The 24,265-nt window shown below is 40.4% G+C and overlaps 2 protein-coding genes across 2 annotated transcripts; one reads left to right on the top strand and one right to left on the bottom strand.

Annotated features, from left to right (window-relative positions):
- Positions 1–579: 579 nt before the first annotated feature.
- On the top strand, positions 580–3,922 carry LOC307169950 (uncharacterized protein). The gene is made up of 6 exons (XM_079890835.1): positions 580–701; positions 1,225–1,545; positions 1,726–2,010; positions 2,112–2,243; positions 2,659–2,711; positions 3,131–3,922. The coding sequence occupies exons 1-6, from the start codon at positions 653–655 to the stop codon at positions 3,197–3,199; spliced, it is 909 nt and encodes a 302-aa protein (XP_079746961.1). The 5' UTR covers positions 580–652; the 3' UTR covers positions 3,200–3,922.
- An 11,844-nt stretch (positions 3,923–15,766) lies between these two features.
- LOC307169641 (uncharacterized protein) lies at positions 15,767–23,988 on the bottom strand (the record flags this gene model as incomplete). Its single annotated transcript, XM_079890369.1, has 7 exons — positions 15,767–15,798; positions 16,079–16,220; positions 16,756–17,055; positions 20,299–20,613; positions 20,970–21,299; positions 21,715–22,032; positions 23,874–23,988. The coding sequence occupies 6 exons, from the start codon at positions 23,986–23,988 to the stop codon at positions 16,081–16,083; spliced, it is 1,518 nt and encodes a 505-aa protein (XP_079746495.1). The 3' UTR covers positions 15,767–15,798; positions 16,079–16,080.
- Positions 23,989–24,265: the final 277 nt, after the last annotated feature.

Here is a 24,265-nt window from a genome sequence, read left to right as displayed (position 1 = left end):
AAACATAAGTTTGGCTTCAGTATTTTATTTAATTGTAAATCAGTTCTATCTCGAGAGGAAGTCAGACTGTGAGGTTAATAACTACTAGGACAGGAAGAAGCTCTCCACCTACAAGTTACATGCACATGTTTGTTTAAAACTTCAAATCACATTTCTGAAGAAATCAAACCACAGCAGGTTTCAGTTTGAGTGATGAATAGCTATAGATATATATAGTGTCATATAAAACTGATAATATGTGGTTTTCAACTTTTTTGTTTTGCCAAACACAACAATTGACAATCGAGTTATTATAACTATAATACATTCTGTTGTGATTAAATTCAGGGAGATCCACTCAATACTCTTCTTTTGATACATGTTAAATACAGCCAGGCCATTTCAAAAACTATCAGTGTTAAATGATAAAGAATTAGGAATGTATGTTTTCTGCCATTAAGTTAAAGTCATCAAACAGTTATAATCGTAATGAGGGCCAGAAGAACAATTATATATAACCATACTTTATATATCATATAACTATACACATCATGTGTTCAGAGGAGGGGCGAACTATAGGAGGGGCGAAGTCTGTCAGGGGACGATTGAGATTCACACATCAGATTAACAGTTCGAGTGTTTTTGGTACGTAGTTCAGACACAGACAAAGAAAATGTTTCACATGTTTGTTTTGCTCTGTTTGTGCTGTTGGCGTCTGAATGGTAAGTTATAAAAACATTTTATGGCTTCATGTTTTCAGTTCAAGAGCAATAAGCTGTTCAAATGACACTGCTTTCATGAGACATTAATGTGAGATCTACTTTGGATTCAGGTCTCGGTTCATGATCTCAAATCAGGGAATTTTGAAAAGTCATGGAAACGTATAGAAATTGTAATCATTTTCCATGACTATTAACATTTCAGATTAAAAATCACAGAAAAGTAATGGAAATTTCTTAATAATGTAAACTAAAACTATTGGAGGCTTTGTAATCCTCGGTTGCTTTCAAATGGCATGTATTTTTTGTGGGTTTTAAATGACTGTTGATCATGACATGAAAATGGAAAGTTATTGGTTCACTAATATCTGTTTGTTCATTTAAATCATCTTTAATTTACTTATGTGTGTCTGCTGCTGTTCTACAACTTACATTTAAAGGTTACAAATTACAGCTATAATTTCAGGCCTTATTAACAACATGAACCTTAATCTGTGATTCATCTGATTTTATGTTTGTTCATCAGGTGTGTTTGGTGATTCAGTGTCAGTGATGGAGGGAGATTCTGTCACTCTAAACACTGATGTTACTGAAATACATGAAGATGAAGATATTGTGTGGAAATATGGAGCTGAAAACTCTCTGATAGCTCAAATCAGTAGAGATGCTGGAATCTTCTCCACGTATGATGATGTTCCTGATGGGAGATTCAGAGACAGACTGAAGCTGGACGATCAAACTGGATCTCTGACCATCACAAACACCACAACTGAACATACTGGAGTTTATCAACTGGAGATAACTAGAGCGAAACTGACATCAAAAACATTCAGTGTTTCTGTCTATGGTGAGTATAGAGATCATTTGTCCTTTACATATTCTTATTTTATTTTTTACATACTGTAAAGTTTACAAATTTTGTAGTTTGAGATGACAGATGTTATAAACACTCACTCAACACAATGAAATGAAAATGAGATTGTTGATTAGATTTACCAATTTCTGTTTATTCTCTCATGTTTTCCAGCTCCTCTTTTCACTCCTAACATTACCAGAGATTGTTCTTCATCATCATCATCATCATGTTCATTGGTGTGTTCATCAGTGTTGAATGTGAGTGATGTTACTCTCTCCTGGTACGCAGGAATCAGTGTATTGTCCAGCATCAGTGTGTGTGATCTCAGCATCAGTCTCTCTCTACCTCTGGAGGTGGAATATCAGGATAAAAACACCTACAGCTGTGTGCTGAACAATCCCATCAGCAACCAGACCACACATCTGGACATCAACACACTCTGTCACACATGTGCAGGTACCACAGCACTGATGATATATGTGTGTGTTTACTGACCTGATCTCTGTCTTCTGTTGTAGATCAGACTGATGCATTCAATTCTTTCTTTATCATTACAGCACCGGACACACAGTCTTCTTCACACTTGTCTCTGATAGTGTTGATCTCTACAGCTGGGTCTCTGATGATTGTTGCTGCAGTCGTTGGGATCTTCTGCATCTGCAAGAAATGTAGAAAAACTGATCAAGAAGGCAAGTGTAACCTATAATTTTAAACAAGTATTATAATAAATAATATTTTAAATGTACAGTCTAAATATTGTAAACAAGCTCTAACTATCATTTAATCACAGTTATTATCATATATTTCCTAGATAATTGCCTCTAGTTCCATTTTATGGAACGAATTGATATAGTGTTATAAATTTATTGTAAATGTAAATGTAATTTTATTCAATTTGGCAATTATTACACTCATATCAAAATATATGTCCATGTCTGAATAACACTGAATGTCTCACTCGCACATTTCTCAATCTACATGAAAACAAAATTGCAAATCTGCATTAATTCAATAATAAATCAACTTCACTGCCCTAAGTTGTAAACTCATCTAGCAAAGATATAGTTTTGTTGTTCTAATGAATCTATTATTACTGTTATGCAGAAGAGATCACTTACGCTGAGCCAACATTCTACAAAAGTAAAGCACATAAATCGGTAATCATTTATTCCTTATTTATGTTGTGTGTGTGTGTGTGTGTGTGTTTGGTTTCAGTGGTGAGTCCGGTATACTTGGCATCAGGGATATTAGGCTGCTGTCACTTTAAGACCTGATGCACAGATCCATTATACTGTTACACATGTGTCTTCTTTTCTTTATTTTTTTCTCACAATTGCGAGATTATATCTTGCAATTAAGACTTTTTCGCAGAATTGCGAGATATAAACTCACATTTGTGAGAAAAGTCAGAATTGTAGATAAAATGTCACAATTGCATTTTAAATAATTTTTTACTCTGCAGTGAACAAAAACAAACAAGCGGGCAATTCTTAGAAGAAAAGTCAGAAAATGTGAGATACCGTACAAAAAAAAGTGAGATAAAAAAAATTATTTTTTGTTGTTGTTTTTTATACAGAAAATAAAAGCAGAAGATCATGTGGAAGAGGATGATGTGGTGTACGTTTCTGTCGCCATGAGTAGATGATCAAAAACCTTTTTTCTGAATACCAGATCCAGCTTGCTCTACGAACCTTTAGTCTGTGCTTGAGTTTTGGGATTCAGAATCATTACATGTACAGTAGCAAGAGAATTCAGCACAAATTCCAGTGGTGTAAAGTATTGGAGTATTAGTTACTGTCCTCAAGTATCTTTTGGTTACTTTGTAGTTTTACTGAGTATCAAAGATATTAGCAACTTTTACTTTCTACTTAAGTACCTTTTTGAACAAGTATATGTACTCTTTACTCCAATACATTTGTGAAAAGTAATGCAATTACTCGTTACATTTTGCATGGCACCTAACTTATTCTGCAGCAGTTTATTGCTGCGATAAAGAAGTGATATCGCCATCTACAGGGCATTGAAGGTACTATAACTTGTGTGTTTTGCCCTTACTCGCACAAACTTGTCAACAAGCCTACTTTACACGAATGCGAGTGCATTATATGCTGAATCACACGTGTTTCATATATGAGATGAGGCTGAAGTCAGGACGTAGAGTGCAAGTAAGCTTTGACTTTTTTACTTAACATTATTTTATTTATCCATTATATTGAAGAGACCTTTTTACTTATGCTCTTTTTGAGCACCTGAGCTTAACTGAGACGTGAGTATTTGTAGATGTCTAAGCGGCCTTGATTTATTGCAATATTGAAGTGTTCAGTTTTATTTTGATTTTAGAAAATAAATGTGATCGCTCTCCTCACAGATCGACTGTTTCTTGTTTTTCACTGGCATGTCTCTTTGGTGTTGAGGACTAGTTCATCTTTGAGCCTATTTTCAGTATGAGTAAATGAGTACTGTTAAAACCAGATACTCTAAGACTTTTACTCAAGTGTAACTTGTGATGGAGTCATTTTCACTGTAAGGTATCTGTACTTTTACTCAATATGGTTTTCAGGTACTCTTTACACCTCTGACGAATTCTGAAAGAAAGAAATTTCATAAAATCCCAGCAGAGATACAGAAGGATGACTCTGAGGGGTTTGAAGTGTGACGTTGAGAGATGGACCAATGAAGCGCTGTCCTAAAGACTTTGATTTGTAATTCAATGTCTTCTAGCAATGTCTTCTAGCAAAATCTAAATGTAGTGGCACATTGGAGCATTTTCATGTTTGACTCTTAAAGCCTCAAAACTATTTTGTTTTCTATTAGAAAAAGTCTAAACACAACAACAAGCACACACTTAGCTTTCTCATAATCAATAAAATACAATAAGCAGGACTTGGTCAAATTAATGGGACTTTGTAAAATTGCATTAGTTTAGAGATTGGTTTGATATGTTTGATGGACAAACATCTTCTGCTTGAGCTTATGTCGGAGGTTTGTGGTGTGTTCATGCACATATATCTTGATGTTTCAATAGCACGCGGTTGAAGGGTGTTTTTCCATTTCTGCCCACACGAAGTTTAACTTCTGCCATTCAACGGTTTAACTGCTTTGATTAAGGTGGTCTCAAGTCACACTGTAAAATATGGAAAATCATATTGATATGAGCCTGAATCATTTGTTCATTTATTCCATTCTGTCTTGTTGTCTCTGTGTATGTGCATGTTTGTGTTACATGTGGGTGGTTTCTTGAGATACTTTTGTTGCTGATCCAGATATAAGGCTGCCGAAACACTCAACCTCTGCCATTATCGTGCCATTGTGTGATTGATTGTAGACTGTTTTGCTATTACCTTGAGTCATTGTTTTGTCTAGCTTAGAGTATCATACCAGAGAGATTGTGAGTGTGATTTTGGACCTGTTATTATTCTTGTTAACTTGACCCACGCCTGATTGACTACAATTTTGCATTCTGATTTGGCATTTGTTTGCTATGAATTGTATATCGTCTGTAAATATTCTTGTATTTTTGCCAAATTAAGGGAGGTAGGGGGTTTGACGCCATTTTATTTTGAATATCTTTAATAACAATATCTTTTCACATTGTTTTTGGTTTAGGGAGGTTTTTTTTGTGTGTGTGTGTGTGTGTGTGTGTTAGGAATTGTAGAGGGGGGGAAAATAAAAAAAGATTGTTTTATTTTGGCCTTGTCTGCCCCTGATGCTAAACCCTTTTAAAAATTATACTTTTTTTTTTTTCATTTCATCTCTCTGGTAGTGAGACTTTTTCTTCCTTTTCCTGCTGACCCCTAGCGGTCGTAACAATGCTGTTTTGCATATGCATCATGACTTTATCCACAAGCTGTGAACCTGCAGATAAGCTGTGCAGTCATTTTAAAAAGTTATGTCTAAGAACTATTCTAGATATCACACCTTTGTTTTATAAAGAACACATCCTGTTTTTTTCAATGTCTGAGTCATTTTAAGAATAAATGCAATGTGTTTTCTGTTGTGATATTTATGGTTTAATGCGGATTATAAGTAGCAACACTAACAATCTAGACATTTTGTCAAAGTAGTAGTTTTAAACAACTTCTCATTTGCAGTTGTTACATTGTTTTTGTCTTTGTAAGTGTGTCACCTGAGCTGTAATGTCTCATGACTGATGACTCAGTATTAAAACTCCCTCAGTAGACGGGAAAAACACGACTGGGACAATAGCAGCTCTACTTCTGTCAGATAAGATGTTGATAACATAAGGTGTTTTTAGAACACGTCCTTCGGATGAGACGTTAAACCGAGGTCCTGTGGTCATTAAAAATCCCAGGATGTCCTTTGGAAAAAGAGTAGGGGTGTAACCCTGACATCCTGGCCAAATTTGCCCCTTGGCCTCTCTCCATCATGGCCTCCAAATCATCCCCATATACCGATTGGCTTCATCACTGTCTCCTCTCCACCAGTAAGCGGGTGTGTGCTGGGCGTTCTGGCGCAATATGGCGGCTGTCACATCATCCAGGTGGATGCTGCACACTGGTGGTGGTTGAGGAGATTCCCCCTTCCATGTTAAAGCGCTTTGAGTACCTAGAAAAGCGCTATATAAATGTAACAAATTATAAAATTAATTATTATTATTATTAGTAGGCTACTGCACCCTACTATGTGGTTAGGGTGCTCTGGGTGGTTGTTTACTAGTCAAAAGAGTGATTGAGGAATAAATTACACCTGTAGTATAAGGCTGAAACTGTGCAGTTTACCCACTGATGGATATATCTGTGGTCATTTCAACTCCGAAAGTCATAATTTCCAACTTCTTCAAAAAAAAAGTGCATTGTGGGTCAGGTGATATATCTGGTAGTTGTTCAGTTAACTAGATGCATTTGTAAAAAAAAAAAAAAAATCCCTTTTGTAATATCAGATGTTATAACAAAAGGGGCAAGTTTTGAAAGGGACTAACACAAACAGTACTTTCAGGTACAATACATATATGATTGTCATTGTCATTTCTACAGGTTCTAATAGATCAACAGTACAGATAATTCTAGCAATGTACAAACATGTTGTTGTGGTTATTTAAAAACACATCTCTGACACTGAGTTCTCATTCATTAAAAACTATCATTAGCTGTTCTGATGATCTTCCATTAGTCTCCTCCTCTTGTTGATCTGATGTCATAAACCAGAACAATGACAGTAGCCACGCCCACCACAGCAGAGACGACCAATCGGATCACAGCTTCAGTAGATCCACAGCAGTGGACTTCTAAATAACCAATGATAAAATAGTGATTTTCAACTAGACAACATTAGTCTGTTTCAGGAACTCGAAATCTGCACAATCACAGGAACTGTAAATATGATAAAAACAGCAATGTTGAAAAAATAAAATCAAATTGTTTGAATCACCAGCAACTTTTATTGTATGGAATAAACAAAAAATAAATAAATAATAATATCTACTTATATCAGCGCTACCGTACCTGCATATTCACTCTGAAAAATAATTCAAAGGCTTAGTAAATATCACAGCAATAATTAACTTTATTAACTTAATAAATTCTCTGAATTTAATTTAGCCTACTTGAGGGTTGAGCATACCAAAATAATTGACTAAAAATTCAACAGTTAATTTGGTCAAATTTACACTTATATATCCATTTATTTTCACTAAAATAATTTAGTATTAGACTAACCAATTCGTTTTTTAAAAATGTACTTATATTTGTGAAATTTCTATCAAAATGTTTGAGAATGGAGAATTAAACTGATTTGTTTCAAGAACCTCACATATTACTTAATTGAAATCAATATTATTAATCTTTAACACACACTTAGGGAGTTTACTCAATTAAAACAATTACTTTATTAATTTGTAAATGTTTTATTTTTTCATATTTATTCTCAGACTCATCCATTTATTCACATTTATATACACATTAGGTATGTAATGAAACGTGAAAGACTACTATATAGATTAAATATTTGTATTGCCTTATATGGTTTTCGTAATAAATTGAATTATTATTTGAAACAATCAAAAATGGCTGGGATCCAAAAGGCAGATTTTCCACATTTTTGACCACAAGATGTGGTTAGTGTGCACTGTGTTGAAAAGCTTCGAGTAGTCAACCATTTTATGATACAGTTAAGGTGCTTCACAAAGCTTCATTTCACCAACATTATGTATTTATTTCCAACAAATGCTCCTGTATTGTAAACCCTCCAGCATTTCCATCTCAAAGATTCTGTCAGTTCATACATAGCTCAGATCAATCATACAGAAAGATTGATATAGCAGTATATAAGTGCTACTTTCATCTACTACCTCACTGTCTTCCTACATGTGCTGCAGATGTAGTAAACATCAGCATTTGACCACTAGAGGGATGGGTCATATTCCTACAGATTCAATTATGCTTGTGTAATGCTATTTTCTTAGACAACAGTTCACTATTACAATATAGAATTATTGAAAATGTTCACCACTTCACCACAAATACAATAGTTTCAATAGTAACAATGACAATAGTATAGTGTTACCCACAACAAAGTTACTTCAAATACAGTTATTGTAAAATTATTATTCAATATGGAAAGTTCATAGTGTAAGATTTCCCTTCGATTAGGAACAGCATCCCACACAGTGTGCTTTTGTGACTGACTGCATTTATAAATAGTAGCAGTATGCATATTATACTAGTGCCATCTAGTGTCCTAACCAGGAATTCACCATTCCAAGATTAGAGCCACCATCCAATATTATTATTATTATTAATAATATTAAATAAATACATAACAGTTGATTAGACTCTATACTTCTGATTACAAACTCAGTAAATCCATGACAAATTCACAGTCATTATAAAATCTGTTTTTATTGGCATTTGTTTCAGAAAAAGGGGTAGTAAAGTATTTATAGTATTTATATAAAAAATGAGACGAAATGTCAAACTCAAACTTACCTTATACATACAGACTTTGAGCAGATGCAAAAAGTATTATTATATCACAGCAAAGCATTCGTTGAAATGGAAACCTTCCCCTCATCTCAGTTGTGAAGATAATGCGGTACACAACATAATATTTGACAGTAGAAAAATATAAAATCATATAAAATGAGATGAGCAAATATAAAAAGAAATATAAAAGAGCTAAACAGCGTAACATCCGTTCCCTTTCGTGGTCACTCCGAGTTACGTCGGATGACGACGATTGGGGTTTCGCCTAGAAGCCTATCACCTTCGAGTATATAAAAACGAGCCAATGGCAATGAAATGCCATGGGTCTGCGGAATTTGCATAGCGTAACTCCGCCCGCCGCAGGGGGTATATAAGGAAGTACGCTGCACAAATGCAGATATGTTTTCGCTTCGGAGCCGAGAACTTCTCCACTCCTGCAAGCCAAATATTCTGAGTTAGTCTTCTCTTACCTTCGAGACGAGCGAACTCTCCGGTGTTGGTGTGACGGCGATTTCAGCGAGTGCTCACTTCCCTGCTGATCTGTTCAGTGATCTGACAGTTAGTGTGTTTCTCCCTGTTCGCTTCAGCATCCGCGGAGTTTATCCTCTCACAAAAAGAGCATTGCACGTGGCACGTCTTTTTAAAGATGCCTCGCCCGTGCACTTCTGGTTGCGGTCGCGAGATATTTTTCTCTGATGGGCACGATCTCTGCTTGGCGTGTTTGGGCGTTGATCACGCTAAAGCAGCGTTCGTGGATGACTCATGTTCCCATTGCGGGAATATAACCATCTCCATGCTGCGGTCGAGACTCAATGAACTCATCAGAGCGAGAGTCCCCCTACCCACACCCCGATCTACTGACTCCGAGAGGGCTAGTACTTCGGCTGGTGGCCGGGGTGACCTGAGGGTGACTGTGTGGGACATACCGCCGACACGTCCACGGTCCACACACCCCTCTTCAGCATCGGTACCCGCGAGTGTACAAACTGAGACCGCTGGTCCCTCTTCGGAGCCCCAGCGCGTCTCGTTTGGAGCTCCAGAGGAAGATACCATGTCGATCGCGGCATCACAAGGTGGGCGCGAGTCCTCGGGAAGTGAGGATTCGGCTGTGTTGCCACCCTCGGGCGCGCCAGCATTGTCCGAGTCTGATCCCGAGCTGACCGCCATGCTTTCCCGGGCAGCCGCGGCCATTGGTATTGAGTGGTCCCCGCCACCTGATCCAGTGCGCTCGCGGCTGGATGATTGGTTTTTGGGAGCGGCCGCTGACACCCGTCGCCGCCCAACCCCAATACCATTCTTCCCGGAAGTGCATGAGGAAGTCACGCAGTCCTGGAAGGCTCCCATGTCTTCCCGCGATCGTTCGTCGGCTTTCTCCGCCTTTCCTCCCCTCGATAGAGCTGATGCTTGTGGGTACACTGGGATTCCCATGGTTGAACGTTCTGTCGCGATGCAGCTGTGTCCGGCAAGCGCTTCATCACGTGGCGATCCAAAGCACCCGTCCAAAGCCTGTAGATTCTCGTCTACTATGGTGGCGAAGTCTTACAGAGCGGCGGGACAGGCAGCTGCTTCTCTGCATGCCATGGCCATCTTGCAGGTTTACCAGGCCAAGATGCTCCGTGACATGCACGAGGGTAGGACAGACCCAGGGCTCTTTGATGAGCTGCGCGCCGCCACCGACCTCGCTCTCCGGGCGACGAAGGTGACCGCGCGCTCCCTGGGTTTGGTGATGTCCACAGCTGTGGTCCAGGAGAGACATCTCTGGCTGAACCTGGCTGATATGCGTGAGCCCGAGCGGACTCGTCTGCTTGACGCTCCCATATCCCAGGCCGGCCTTTTCGGCGGTGCAGTCGAGGATTTTGCCCAACAGTTCTCGACTGCCCAGAAGCAGACTGAGGCGATCAAGCACATTCTGCCCCGGCGTGCTGTTGCTGCTAAGCCACCGGTACAGAATCCTCAGCCTGCTCGCCGCCGAGGGCGCCCTCCTGTGGCTCCCGGCCCTCTCCAGCCCCGCCGCCCGCTAAACGCCAGGCCAAGCGGCGCTCCTGAGACGGGCAGCTCAGGATTGGCTTTCCCTTCTGTCCAGGAGGTGGTAGCAGGGCCACTCCTTCCCCCGGTGGAGGGCTGGGGGAGAATCTTTTGTTCTCCACTCCCCGCTGCTCGTCCCACGACGGGCAGCACCCTAATGTGGTTAAAGACAGAATCGAATTCCCCAATCCTGAGCCCACAGAGCTCGAGGGCCACAGTGCGCGCCACCCTCGGGTCCCGCCACTGTCGCCCTCCTCTGTCCCAGAGCTGCGGGATGACAGCACGCGCCGCCCACGGGCCACGCTCCTCTCATCCCCCTCTGTCGCCAGACCCCTGCCAGAGCACGCCCCCGTGGGACGCGCGCCCTCCCCTGGCCTCCTCTGGCAGGACGCGGTTAATGACCGTGCCCCCGCACAGGGCCGCTATGCCACCCTCGCCGGTGCCGGTCATTCCGCCTCGCTGCCCCACCGACGGTACGTCTGTGGTTCGTATGACCCCGCTGGTGCACTTTCTGGAGGCCTGGCTAGAGCTTCCCAGACTGGCCTGCTGGGTCGCGAGAACCATCAGGCTCGGCTACGCGATTCAGTTCGCGCGATCTCCTCCCCGCTTCAGGGGAGTCCGCTTCACTATGGTCGGTGGCAATGCCCCTGTCATGAGAGCGGAGGTCGCCACCCTGCTGGCGAAGGGTGCGATCGAGATTGTCCCTCCAGCCGAAATGAAGTCTGGCTTCTACAGCCCTTACTTCATTGTACCCAAGAAGTCAGGTGGGTTACGGCCAATCCTCGACCTGCGCGTCTTGAACCGCTCCCTTCACAGGCTGCCGTTCAAGATGCTAACGGCCAAACACATCCTCCAGTGTGTGCGGCCGCAGGATTGGTTTGCAGCGATCGACCTGAAGGACGCCTACTTCCATGTCTCCATTTTACCTCGACACAGACCGTTTCTACGGTTTGCTTTCGAGGGGCAGGCATACCAGTACGCGGTTCTCCCTTTCGGGCTAGCCCTGTCTCCTCGCGTCTTCACGAAGGTCGTCGAGGCAGCCCTTGTTCCCCTCCGGGAACACGGGGTTCGCATCCTGAACTATCTCGACGACTGGCTGATCCTAGCTCACTCTCGAGACCAGGTTTGCGAACACAGGGACTTAGTGCTCCGGCACCTAGTTCGTCTGGGCCTTCGGGTCAACTGGGAGAAGAGCAAACTCTGCCCCGTGCAGAGGATCTCTTTTCTCGGTATGGAGATCAACTCGGTCGCCATGTGCGCGCAGCTTACGAGCGAGCGCGCGCAGTCACTGCTGACTTGTCTTCACCAATTCGAGGGCAAGAGTGCGGTTCCACTGAAACTATTTCAGAGGCTCCTGGGGCATATGGCATCCGCAGCCGCAGTAACGCCGCTGGGATTGCTTCATATGAGACCGCTTCAGCTTTGGCTTCGCGATCGAGTCCCGAGGTGGGCATGGCAACACGGCACGCTCCGAGTCCCAGTGACTCCGGCCTGCCGTCAGACCTTCACCCCGTGGGCGAACCTCAATTTTCTACGGGCCGGAGTGCCCTTAGAACGAGTTTCCCGGCATGTTGTTGTATCAACAGATGCCTCCAACACGGGCTGGGGCACCATGTGCAATGGTCATGCTGCCGCGGGCTCCTGGACAGGACCCCAGCGCCTCTGGCATGTCAATTGCCTCGAGTTGCTGGCTGTACGTCTCGCCCTGCACCGCTTTCATGCGCTGCTCAGGGGCCAGCACGTACTAGTCCGATCAGACAATACCGCAACAGTAGCGTACATCAACCACCAGGGTGGTCTACGCTCCCGCCGTATGTCGCAACTCGCTCGCCACCTCCTCATATGGAGTCAGAAGCATCTGAGGTCGCTTCGAGCCATTTATATCCCGGGACACCTGAACCAGGCGGCCGACGAGCTGTCTCGAGTTCGGCCTCTCGCTGGAGAATGGCGAATCCATCCCCAGACGGTCCAGCTGATTTGGGATCAGTTCGGCGACGCACAGGTAGACCTGTTTGCCTCCCACGACTCGTCCCATTGCGACCTGTTTTATTCCCTGACCGAGGGCACGCTCGGCACGGATGCACTGGCGCACAGCTGGCCGCGGGGCCTACGCAAGTATGCGTTTCCCCCAGTGAGCCTTCTTGCGCAGACCTTGCGCAAGATCAGGGAGGACGAGGAGCAGGTCATTTTGGTTGCCCCGTATTGGCCCAACCGGACCTGGTTCTCCGAACTAGTACTCCTCGCGACAGCACCTCCCTGGCCAATTCCTCTGAGGAAGGACCTCCTTTCTCAGGGACGGGGCACCTTATGGCACCCTCGTCCCGATCTTTGGAACCTCCACGTGTGGCTCCTGGACGGGACGAGGCAGGTTTGAGTACCCTACCACCTCCGGTGGTGGCTACCATCACTTCCGCTAGAGCATCGTCCACGAGACATGCCTATGCGTTGAAGTGGAACCTCTTCGTCAACTGGTGTTCTTCTAAACATCAAGAACCCACGAAATGCCCGATCAGTGTCGTGCTTTCCTTCCTGCAAGAAGGGTTGGAGCGAAGGCTGTCCCCCTCCACCCTGAAAGTGTATGTTGCCGCCATTGCCGCACATCACGAAGCAGTTGATGGTAAGTCTCTGGGAAAGCACGACCTGATCGTCAGGTTCCTGAGGGGAGCGAGGAGACTAAATCCTCCTCGTCCTCCCCTCGTACCCTCTTGGGACCTCTCAGTGGTTCTAACTGCCCTGCAGAGTGCTCCATTTGAGCCTTTACAGTCAGTGGAGCTTAAGTTCCTGTCAATGAAGACAGCGCTCCTGGTTGCATTGGCCTCCATCAAGAGGGTAGGGGACCTGCAGGCATTCTCGGTTGACGAAGCGTGCCTGGAATTCGGGCCGGCTAACTCTCACGTGATCCTGAGACCCCGGCTTGGATACGTGCCCAAGGTTCCTACCACACCCTTTCGAGACCAGGTAGTGAACCTGCAAGCGCTGCCCTTGGAGGAGGCAGACCCAGCCTTGGCACTGCTCTGTCCAGTACGCGCCCTCCGTGCTTACGTAGACAGAACGTGGTGTTCAGGACCTCAGACCAGCTCTTTGTCTGTCATGGTGGGAAGCTGAAGGGAAAGGCTCTCTCAAAGCAAAGGTTATCTCACTGGATAGTGGATACCATTGCTCTGGCATACCAGCAGCAAGGTCGTCCGTGCCCCCTTGGTGTGAAAGCCCACTCCACACGTAGTGTGGCTTCCTCTTGGGCTCTAGCGCATGGCGCCTCGCTAACAGACATTTGTAGAGCTGCAGGCTGGGCGACACCCAACACATTTGCGAGATTCTATAATCTCCGAGTAGAGCCAGTTTCTTCTCATGTACTCGCTTCAACCAGCCGGTGCTAGATTCTGCTCAGGTGTCTTCGCTTGCTCGCCATTCCTCTCTACGGACGGGATACGTGCGATATTCTCCTCAGGTGAGTCTGATAAGCTCTGAGTTCCTCCAGCACTGGTTACGTCATCGCCTGAGTTATGCCAATTTCCATAACACAGCTTTTGCGCTTGACTAGGTGCCTCCATGTGCATGGTTCCCCCTCTGGGCGACCCCTACATGTGTTTTCCACTGTAAGTCTCCTTGTGAGCGTGTGTCTTTCCCTTGGCAAGCCACCTTGCCACCCCTGGGGTTTAAAATTCCACCTGCGGCTGGACACCCCAGTGATTTTCCATATGCAGCCCTCCGGGTCATATGTGTATTCTAAGTCCCCCCCATTAATGGCTGGGCATAATTGCATATTTCTCTCTGGAGATATGCTTCCCAGTGTACCTTGGTATCCCTGTGTTAAGTAGGACTCCTTCGTTCGTGCTAGTCTCACAACAGGGAGCTCAGACTTACGCAGGGCACTGGAAGACAGCCGAGGTGGCGTGATTAGACTGGAACCCCAATCGTCGTCATCCGACGTAACTCGGAGTGACCACGAAAGGGAACGTCTCGGTTACGGATGTAACGTCTTCCTGCCACTTCCGCTGTACCGCTGAAAAACGCCTGGGGCCAGTCTCGGCTCCTCAGCGAAGACATATCTGCATTTGTGCAGCGTACTTCCTTATATACCCCCTGCGGCGGGCGGAGTTACGCTATGCAAATTCCGCAGACCCATGGCATTTCATTGCCATTGGCTCGTTTTTATATACTCGAAGGTGATAGGCTTCTAGGCGAAACCCCAATCGTCGTCATCCGACGTAACGTCTCCGTTCCCACTCAGGGAACGAGGGTTACATCCGTAACCGAGACGATTTATTTATTTATTTATTGTACTAAAATAAGAATTTCTTGAAACGAAACTCATTTACATACAAACACAGACAAGACCAATGACAAAGTTAAAAGAAAACAGATGGTATAATATCCAGCAATCAAATAACATTATCAGAGAAACAAAGACAACATTTAAACGTACAATTAATCATTGAAAATCGTAAAAAGTCAGATGGTAGCCTAGACATTGATACAATGTTGAGTTTTGATCCAAACCATCATTTTGGTTGAGATTTACATTTCATTGTTTAAAGTGTGTTGATCAGCATTGACATTTTGATGAAAGCCATCTTTCAGACATGTATCTCTGTTAGACTTTTTAAAGGTCTTGCTCTCGTCTTAGAATCGACCGCATTTTCACTCGGTCTCAGACGAAGAGGGGAATTTATTTCAAGACCGGTCAAGACCACAACTGATCACGAAATTATTTGTTAACATCATTAGTGTGATTAGACGTTAAACTTCCAACCAAGAGCTTAACTCATGTCTAATTTTAAATGTTTTTCGTTTTTACTGATTATTTTACGGTGGCAATCCCCGCACACACTCCACGCGTGAATGCGGGAGACAGGAGAGCAATCTGTGCCGTCACCGCAGTATTCGAGCTCAGTCCCATCGCGGATTTTGCTGCTACCTATTTCTTGATATTTGCTTGGCGAAATTGCTATCCAATGTTACATATGTTTATTATGTTGTTATTCACATTTACATATTATTATGTTATGTATTATGTTTACTTATTACATCATTAAGTAATTACATAATGTTTACTTATACATCATCTGTTATTTTTTTATAATAATATAATAATACTACTAACAATAATATTTTTATAATATAATATAACAATAATACTATTTTAATAATTATTACTATTAATAACATAAAACATATAATAAGTATAATATGATTTTTAAGATGTAGGCCGAAAATGTACGGTGACGTACGTAGGCCCAAAATGAGCTTCCCCTCTTTGAAAGACCAGCAGCCGCCACTGAAAGAGAGAGAAATGAACATTATAATTTAAAGTTACAGAACATCAGCACATCTGTCATTGAACAAGTTCTGTCTGAAATGTTGATTTTTCCATAGGGATGCTTTTGCCAGTACAGTGAATCAGAGGAATGTGAAATTCAGAGTGTTCTACAAAGAAACGAGAGAATGAGAAACCTCATAGTTGGACTTTTTAGTCCATCGTTGGATTATTTTCCTGTCTGCATTGAAAAATAATCACACGCAATTAAATGCTAATTTAGCCAAATAAAGATGTTTACCTTTACTGTAGTGTCTGTAGGGTGTGCTTGCCTCTTCCAGACATCCAGCGACAATAGATGATCCAACCAACAGTTACAGCCAGAAGCAGAACAGCGACACAGATCAGTGATATATAACCTGGGTGTTCAAGATCTGCAGCGACTGTAAAGAGAGACGCAGGCTTTAGTGTGAGCGTATCTTATCTATAACAAACACTGCGAACTTTGACTAAAACTACATCAATTTTAGGAGTCAGTTAAATAAAGGATCTGTTTGACATGTTTATTAATAGCAAACATGAATTATTAATAGAACTTCATTCATTGACAGAAACACATCTAAACATTAAATAACCTTTTCAGACTGTGATCACAAGGAAAATAAATTCACCAAAATAATAATTTATAGAAATTTAGTCTTTTGCTTTACTTTCTAATAAAGAAGTGCATGCATCCAGTATCACAAAGTAATTGTCTTTAAATGTATAAATGATCATAAAAAAGAAAAATGAGTCTTTATAAATATTGCTTTGCACAAAGTGTATTGAGATTGTTTGGTATCCATCTATTAAAGTACCATTTAATATAGTGCAAATGTGTTATTTTCAGAACATCTTACAAAGAGAGTAAGAGGCCCAAAATAAATTGTAATATAAATCATTTATTTCATTGAAAGTTGTAAGGTACTCACTACTCACCAGTGACAATTACATTGAATCTCTTGACTAAGGTGTGTCTGCTACTGATGATTTCTAGATGATAAAATCCAGAGTGTTCAATTCCAATATCATTGATGGTTAGAGATCCATTTTCATGATAATGGATTCTGTCTTTGAATTTCCCATCACGTGAAAAGACTAAATTTGTTCCATTAAATTCTATGAGAGTTTCTTCATCTCCAAACTTCCACAGCAGTTGGACACATTTCTGTATTTTAGTAACACCACTGTCTAGAGTAACAGGTTTTCCCATATTCACTCTTATGGTTCTCACTGCATCTGTTCAAACACATGTGAATGACAAAGATCAACATATACTGTGTAACATCTCACCAACACAATCATTCATCCACCCTCCAGAGTGAGCCTTTCCCTGAGTATTGACTCATCCACTTATAGTGACAGGAGAAACAAAGCTTTCTGAAACTTTGGCTGTGTCTGAAATGGCCCCCATACACTTAAATTGGCCTTTATTTGAAGGGACAGCCATTCGGTGTCTGAAACCATACTGGACATTATCGAGTGAACTCATATCTATCCCATCCATTTTCCAAACCACTGGTCCAATGTGGCTACAGCATAATATCATACAGGTTTAAATTCTTTTTTAATTGATTTTTAAATTGTTTAATTAAGGGTTAAACATAGTTTTCATGACAGAGTTCAGGACAAATCTTTTCATCACTAATGGAGCTGCCAGTTTGCTACGTTTCAAATAATTATTAAACCGCAAACACAAACCATGCAAAAGCTGCAGCCCTTCTGGCACACTCAGTGTCCGAATTCACTCACTCGTTTTCATTCACTCCTTCAAGTGGACTATATTAGTGAAGTAATGTAGGGAATAGTGAATGAGGATATAGGGGGCGATTTCAGACACATATTAACCAATTGAAACAATGGACCTTTTCACAAACTGTAATGGGGCTTTTTAACAGTCATCAGCATTGTAAATACATTGTTTTTTTGTTTTTTTTTGTTTTTTTTTTTGCATGTACATTTATAACACTATATTAGTGTTGGGGTTCTCGATCTCGGACTTGAGTACAACTCTTTGTGGTACTGGATTCGGATGCATTTTTACTCGGACTTGAATTCTCTTTCGACTTAATTTATTGTGCTTCTCCACACCTAAATACACACAAAGTTGTCAAAATGCCTGTCTCTGTGAGTAGGCCCTACTCACATGTCTTATGTAAACGTCAACAGTTGAGAGAATATCGGAAATGTCAGTATATTAGATACATGCATTAGATCTTAAAGTGACAGCAGCCTAAAACAGGTGCTGTCTGTATAAAAAAACAAAAACAAAAAACAGTCAGTATCTGATGTGACCACCATTTGCCTCACACAGTGCAAGTGTCTCTTCTGACTGCCGTTATCAATCTCTCTTCTATTTTTATCCAGTGTGAAACACAGTTTTCTTTTGCTATTTGAACAAATGGGAACATAATAAATATATAAATAAATAAATTATATATATATATATATATATATATATAAATTATATATATATATATATATATATATATATATATATATATATATATATATATATATTTATATATATTTATATATTTATTATGTTATATATATATTTGGTCCGTTGCTTTCCAAAAATGATTCACTGTTTTGAAACGAAACACCACATGCTGGCAAACCCTGCTGGTCATAAAAACACCTTTTACAAATGTTTTATTACTTTTCAAAACAATTATGACTTAACTAAGCTTGTTTACTGAAATCACATGACTGGCATTGTGATGCATGATCCAAAAGCACCCACCACAAACTCCACTTCTTATTCATTTACAAGAAAAAAATACACAAATTTTCCATTTCAAATACTAAAGACCTGACAAAGTATCACGTTTTTTTTTGTTTGTTTTTTTTTTCTTGCTTGGCTTCTTCCTCCTCTTGTTATTCATATTCCACTGATGAATCTTCAGAAGGAATCCGTCTCTTGCTATTCTGTATTATGTACTAAAAAGAAATAGCCTACTGTATACCCAGAAAAGTTCTCATGATTTACTCATCTTTACACTTCTGACCAACTGTCACCAGCGCTGCCTGAGAGTCGAATTCACGTTTGACATAAATGTAAACACGTTGTGAAGCGCACCGTGAAGCTTGACGAAGAACGCTGTGAAACTCACAGGAAAAGCGGCGTTTTTACCGGTATAGATCGTTCACACATCAGCACCAAAAATCTGTGATGGCAGTCATCATTGGAAATGATCTTTAAACGCTCTGTGTAGCTGTCGCAGATAGAGAATTTTCTTGTTGAATATTTTTCACCTTTGAAAGTTTTTGTTTTGTTGGTTTGTTTTGTTTTATAAATGTTGTGCAATACTTTAATACTTATTTGGGAATTGTAGCCTATATTTGATTTGCATGATTGGGAATAATGACACCTACTGGAGAAAATAAGTGACATAAGACGTACTGGTCATGTGATTTGCGTGAACACCGGAAAAGAAAAAAACAGAGAAAGTTGTCGCACACAAATTGAGAGGTGTAATATTGAGAAGGGTGTTTGATCAGAAAATGTCTCCTGAATCCTGATTGGAAAGCACACGGTATATGTTTGCATATCTTGGTTATCGTTTATTTATAATTTAAGGTAGCCTATTGTGTGTATTGATTTCAGTTTAATAAGCTAGGCTATATAGCCTATCGAACAACGTCATGGCAAAATCACGTCATCACGAATTTGATTGTAATTTTGGTTTATTTTAATTTTTTTTCACGGTGTCCATTTTATTTTTGTGATGTTGATTGTCCTGATTCTTGAGAGGAAGACATGAAATATAGAAGGCATCAGCTGAAGCGTGTTTTTTTTCTGGTTTGGAGACAACAGTCAGGAGCCGTTATCTTCTTTCGCCCGCATAAGGAGTATTGCTTCAGTTTTACTATCTGTTTAATATGACAACATTAATTTATGACTGACTTACAGCCAGAATGCTCTTAAAAACAAAAGACATGAATAATAGTATCCAACCGCAGAGCCGCAGCACTGATGAATGGAATAAGGCTGGGTCTCCAGCGCGACACCTTAAAAAGCTTTAAGACGCGGCGCAATGGTCAAGATGGCTATAACGACAAAGCAGACTACTTACATCAGTGCGTTCTGACTTAGTACGTGATCATACCAGTCATCATTTTGTAATAACACACAGCCTCATACGGGTAATTTACTGGTAATATTAAAACTCCCCTCATTGGTAAATTCCCAGAACTGATTACCGGTATTTTTGAAAAAGGTCATGTTTACACATTTCTCACTGGTAATTCACCGGTAATTTAACAGTAAACACTAAGGGGCTATTGCAATGTTCCAATTGTGTCAAAGCTCTTGATATTGTTTTGTTGATTTTGTTTTCAGTTTATCGTTTTTAACCAATAATATCCAGTTTTATTTACAGTAATTTGTTCATTTAAGATGATCTACATTATTAGAATATTTAAAAATACTGTAAAAAATTAAACAACTGAAATAAATTAAAGACTTCAGCTACTTACTGCACACATTAACAATGAAACTCTTGTGTAAGGTGTGTCTGCTGCTGATGATCTCTAGATGATAGAGTCCAGTATGTTCAGTTGTGGTGTTTGTGATGGTCAGAGATCCAGTTTGATCGTCCAGCTTCAGTCTGTCTCTGAATCTCCCATCAAGAACATCATCATAGATGGAGACGTTTTGGGCAATTCTATTAAATGCAGCTATGAGAGAGTCTTCATATTCAAACATCCACAGTATCTCATCATATATATCAGTAAGATCAGTGTGTAGAGTGACCGAATCTTCCTTCATCACTGACACTGACTTCACTGCATCTGTATCAGCACACACAAATGGAGAACAAACAGAAAACATTTCTGGGTGCATTTTTAAAAAAAGGTGATGTATTATCTACAAAAAGAAAAGTACATTCTCTTTTATATCCATGAATTGGAATAAACTTGAAGTGCTGATATTTATTGATATGCTGGCTTTTGTATTTCTGTGCAAGACATGCATTAACATTTACTACTTTGTCATGAAATACTGCATTCCGTGCCCTGTAATTTTGTCAGTCCATACAATTACTCAGGTTACACATGACCCCCCATTAATGGTCCAATCATCCATAGTGGATGATTTCATATACACTTCTAAGGAGAGAATTAACTTTTATTCTTAAAGTACTCACCAAAAATAGTTATATTGAATCTCTTATGTATGGTATGAGTGTTGCTGGTCATCTGTAGGATATAAATTCCACACTGTTCTGTCCTTATGCTCCTGATTTTAAGAGATCCAGTTTCATGATCCACCTCCAATTTGTTTAAGAATGGCTTAGCATTATGTTTTTTTATGGCCCTAACTTGGGACGTTTTATCGATTGAACTTATCACAATGTTTCTGAATATCCACTGAATGAGATGATATTTCTGTATTTCAGTAACATCAGTGTGTAGAGTGACAGAATCTCCCTCCATCACTGACACAGTCTTCACTCCATCAGTTTTATCAGACAAAACTGGAGGAAAAACAAAAAGAGTTACTCAGAGATAATATAATATTGTGTAATATATACACAATATTACAATATTTCCCCCCCCTTCAACAAAATTTGATTCAACATTTTATAACTATCCTCATTTTAGGTTTATTAAAGGCGCAATATGTATGTTTTCGCCGCCAGAGGTCGCATTTTCAAAATAATATCCAAGTCGAATCTTGATGACGCTACGAAGGAGAATGTAACGATGGGAGATGTCATTTTCACCATCCAGAGATGTGTGGAATTCAACCAAATTTTTAACCAATCAAAAGATCAAACAAATGTTATTCCCCATGTCATGTTCCCTTTCTAGTTAATATCTGACAAGTTGTAGAAAAAGAATAATAATTAAATAATCTAATTATTACACTGAAATCCCTGACATACTCACCACTGACATTGTATATCATCTCTTTGTTTCTGCCATGGATGCTTAGTTTATAAAGTCCAGATTGTTCAGTTCTGATGTTTGTGATGATGAGATCTCCAACCTGCTGGTTTATGTACAGTCTGTCTCTCCCATCAATAACATCATCATATAATTTAGTTGTACCTGCTGCTCTATTGACTCTAGCTATGAGAATGGCATTTGGTCCAAACCTCCAGTCTATCACATCTCCAATCTGTACTTCAGTGAGACCAGTGTGTAGAGTGACATTATCTCCCTCCATCACTGACACTGTTTCACCAACTGTATCACCAAACACACCTGAAATTAGATATAAAACACTGTAAGAGTCACATGTTGCTGTGATTACTGACAAGCACGAAGATGAAGATTCACGGGTAGTCCATTAGATGATGAAGAGAGTAGCAGTGGTTCGAAAAAATAAGTATTTTAACAAAACAGTGGATGAGTAAAACGTTGTCTATTCAGTGTGCACGCCGCCATTTCTACTGAACTAACGCTACTCAATTCATAAAGGGAACATGTGACCGGAAACTACCATACTCAGCCAACCAAACAGGACCACCGTACATATTATGGTTACAGCCATTACATTATCACAGTTAGAATGAAAATACATATATATATATATATATTTTTTTTTTAAGGGAAACCAAAATTAAGCTAGTATAGCCTACATGAATCAAAAGTCTTACCGTAGAAAGAAAACACAATGAACACGGAAAAGGTCTCCATATTGCTGTGGAGCTCTTCAAAATGGTATTTTAATGAACATTATTGGTGGTTCATCTATATTTTATCCGTTGCCTGTGTCGATCGTACATGAAACCGAGACCGATTTTAATGAAAAAAAAACAAAACAAAAAAACAGTAGAGATCGACACTTTATAGAGCATTTAGGCCAAGCCTACACCATGGGAAAATTTACTTTGTTTGCGAAAAGCTGTAATTTCTTGGAAAACACACACTGTGTCACACACCCCACGTGGTTTTGCACCTTTAATTACTAATTGTTGCAGGCGTTTCCCGTGTAAAGAGTGGGAAAGTTTGACAGCACCAGTTACAGAATCTCACCCACAAAGTTCACTACAAATACTGAAACAATAATAATGACAACCTTTGGTGAAGGTCAGCCCAATATGCAGCAAAGGACCAGTCTGCTTCAGGAAGCACTACACAAAAAAAAAAGAAAAAGAAAAAGAAAAAAAAAAAAAAGAAAGAAAGATCACATTAAAAGGAAATAAATCAAACTAAATAATCAAAAGTAACAAAACAAAACAAGAACACAAATTACAATATCCTTAAACCCCCCCCCCCCCCCCCCCCCCAAAAAAAACCTATAACCTAAAAAAATCTATGCACAGTAATTCCATATTCAAAGTCACTTAAATCACAATTATTCCCCATTATGATGCTCAGTTTGAACTTCAGCAGAAAGTCTTCTTTTGTGTTTTATGGCAGTCGGTAAACTATTTTAAGGTGCATTTTCTCCACCTACTGAGATGGAGTGTGAAGCCTTGATGAACGAAAGGAAAAAACTAAATCCTTCTAATCAAATCTGTATCTCTTAAATATTTTAGAACAATATCATACACCCTTAACTGTTTCTGTGAATTCTGAAATATATTCTTAACTCTGTGATTCATTTCCATATCTTAGTTTTTCAAGCTGGTTTCATTCTCCTTTATATGCATCAGTGTAAAAGCACATGTTCAGCTGTTTCTGATTTTTCACAGAAATTGCAGCTTTCTGACTCACACTTTACAATAATATGCAGTGAATAATTAAAGTTTGAGTTTACCTGGTTATAACAGCATATTCTCTTCTTTTTCTTTTCTGTTTCCATTTACCCTTCTTTCAATCCCCACTTTCGGTTGAATGCTAAATAGGTGTCTCCCCTTTGACTGTTTATTCCATTCTTCTAGCCACATATTTCCAAAAGCTGTTTTAATAATACCTTTTACTTCTGTTTTACTTGACGGAATTTCTATGTCAATCTCTTCTTTTCTTCACAAAGTGGAAAGCACATATCCATACAAATTCTACTCTTACTTCTGTTTGATTAATTCTATATAAATTCTGTAAATTTCACTTAAAATATCCTGTCTCGATGCTGATTTTATATAAGGTGAGGGACTTACATGAGGGATCCACACCAACATTCAGCAGCTTGATGGCACATGACATGACTGAGGTGGGGGAGGAGTGGGAGGTTTGTGGGGGCGGAGTGACGAATGAACTGTGTGTAGGAGTCATTGTTCATTGGGGGCGCTCTGACATTGGCATATTAGGAGCACATGGGTAATTAGACAACAGGTGTATTGGTAGTGGGGAAGCACACAGTTTTTGACTGTGTTAAGCCATGTACTACATGGAATATCATGCCGACCATGCTTATAAGACTGTAATGTGTTGGATTGAGTTTAATGGTGCTTCACTGATAAAGAGTGATGTTCAAGGACATATGGAATATGGACAATGTCCATGTGCTGTTTTTGAAAGGTATGGACTTTGAACAACAAAGAATGAGACA

This window comes from Squalius cephalus (assembly GCF_949319135.1).
Source record: "Squalius cephalus genome assembly, chromosome: 13".
Classification (NCBI taxonomy): domain Eukaryota; kingdom Metazoa; phylum Chordata; class Actinopteri; order Cypriniformes; family Leuciscidae; genus Squalius; species Squalius cephalus.
The sequence above is the reverse complement of the archived record's forward strand: the minus strand, read 5'-3'. Positions and strand labels throughout refer to the sequence as shown.

Bases quoted from the DNA above. Each gene is read 5' to 3' on its own strand.
- LOC307169950 (XM_079890835.1), top strand. From the start codon at position 653: ATGTTTCACATGTTTGTTTTGCTCTGTTTGTGCTGTTGGCGTCTGAAT. The intron at 2,011-2,111 runs GTACCACAGCAC...TTATCATTACAG, and splicing joins ACTCTGTCACACATGTGCAG to CACCGGACACACAGTCTTCT. The intron at 2,244-2,658 runs GCAAGTGTAACC...ACTGTTATGCAG, and splicing joins TAGAAAAACTGATCAAGAAG to AAGAGATCACTTACGCTGAG.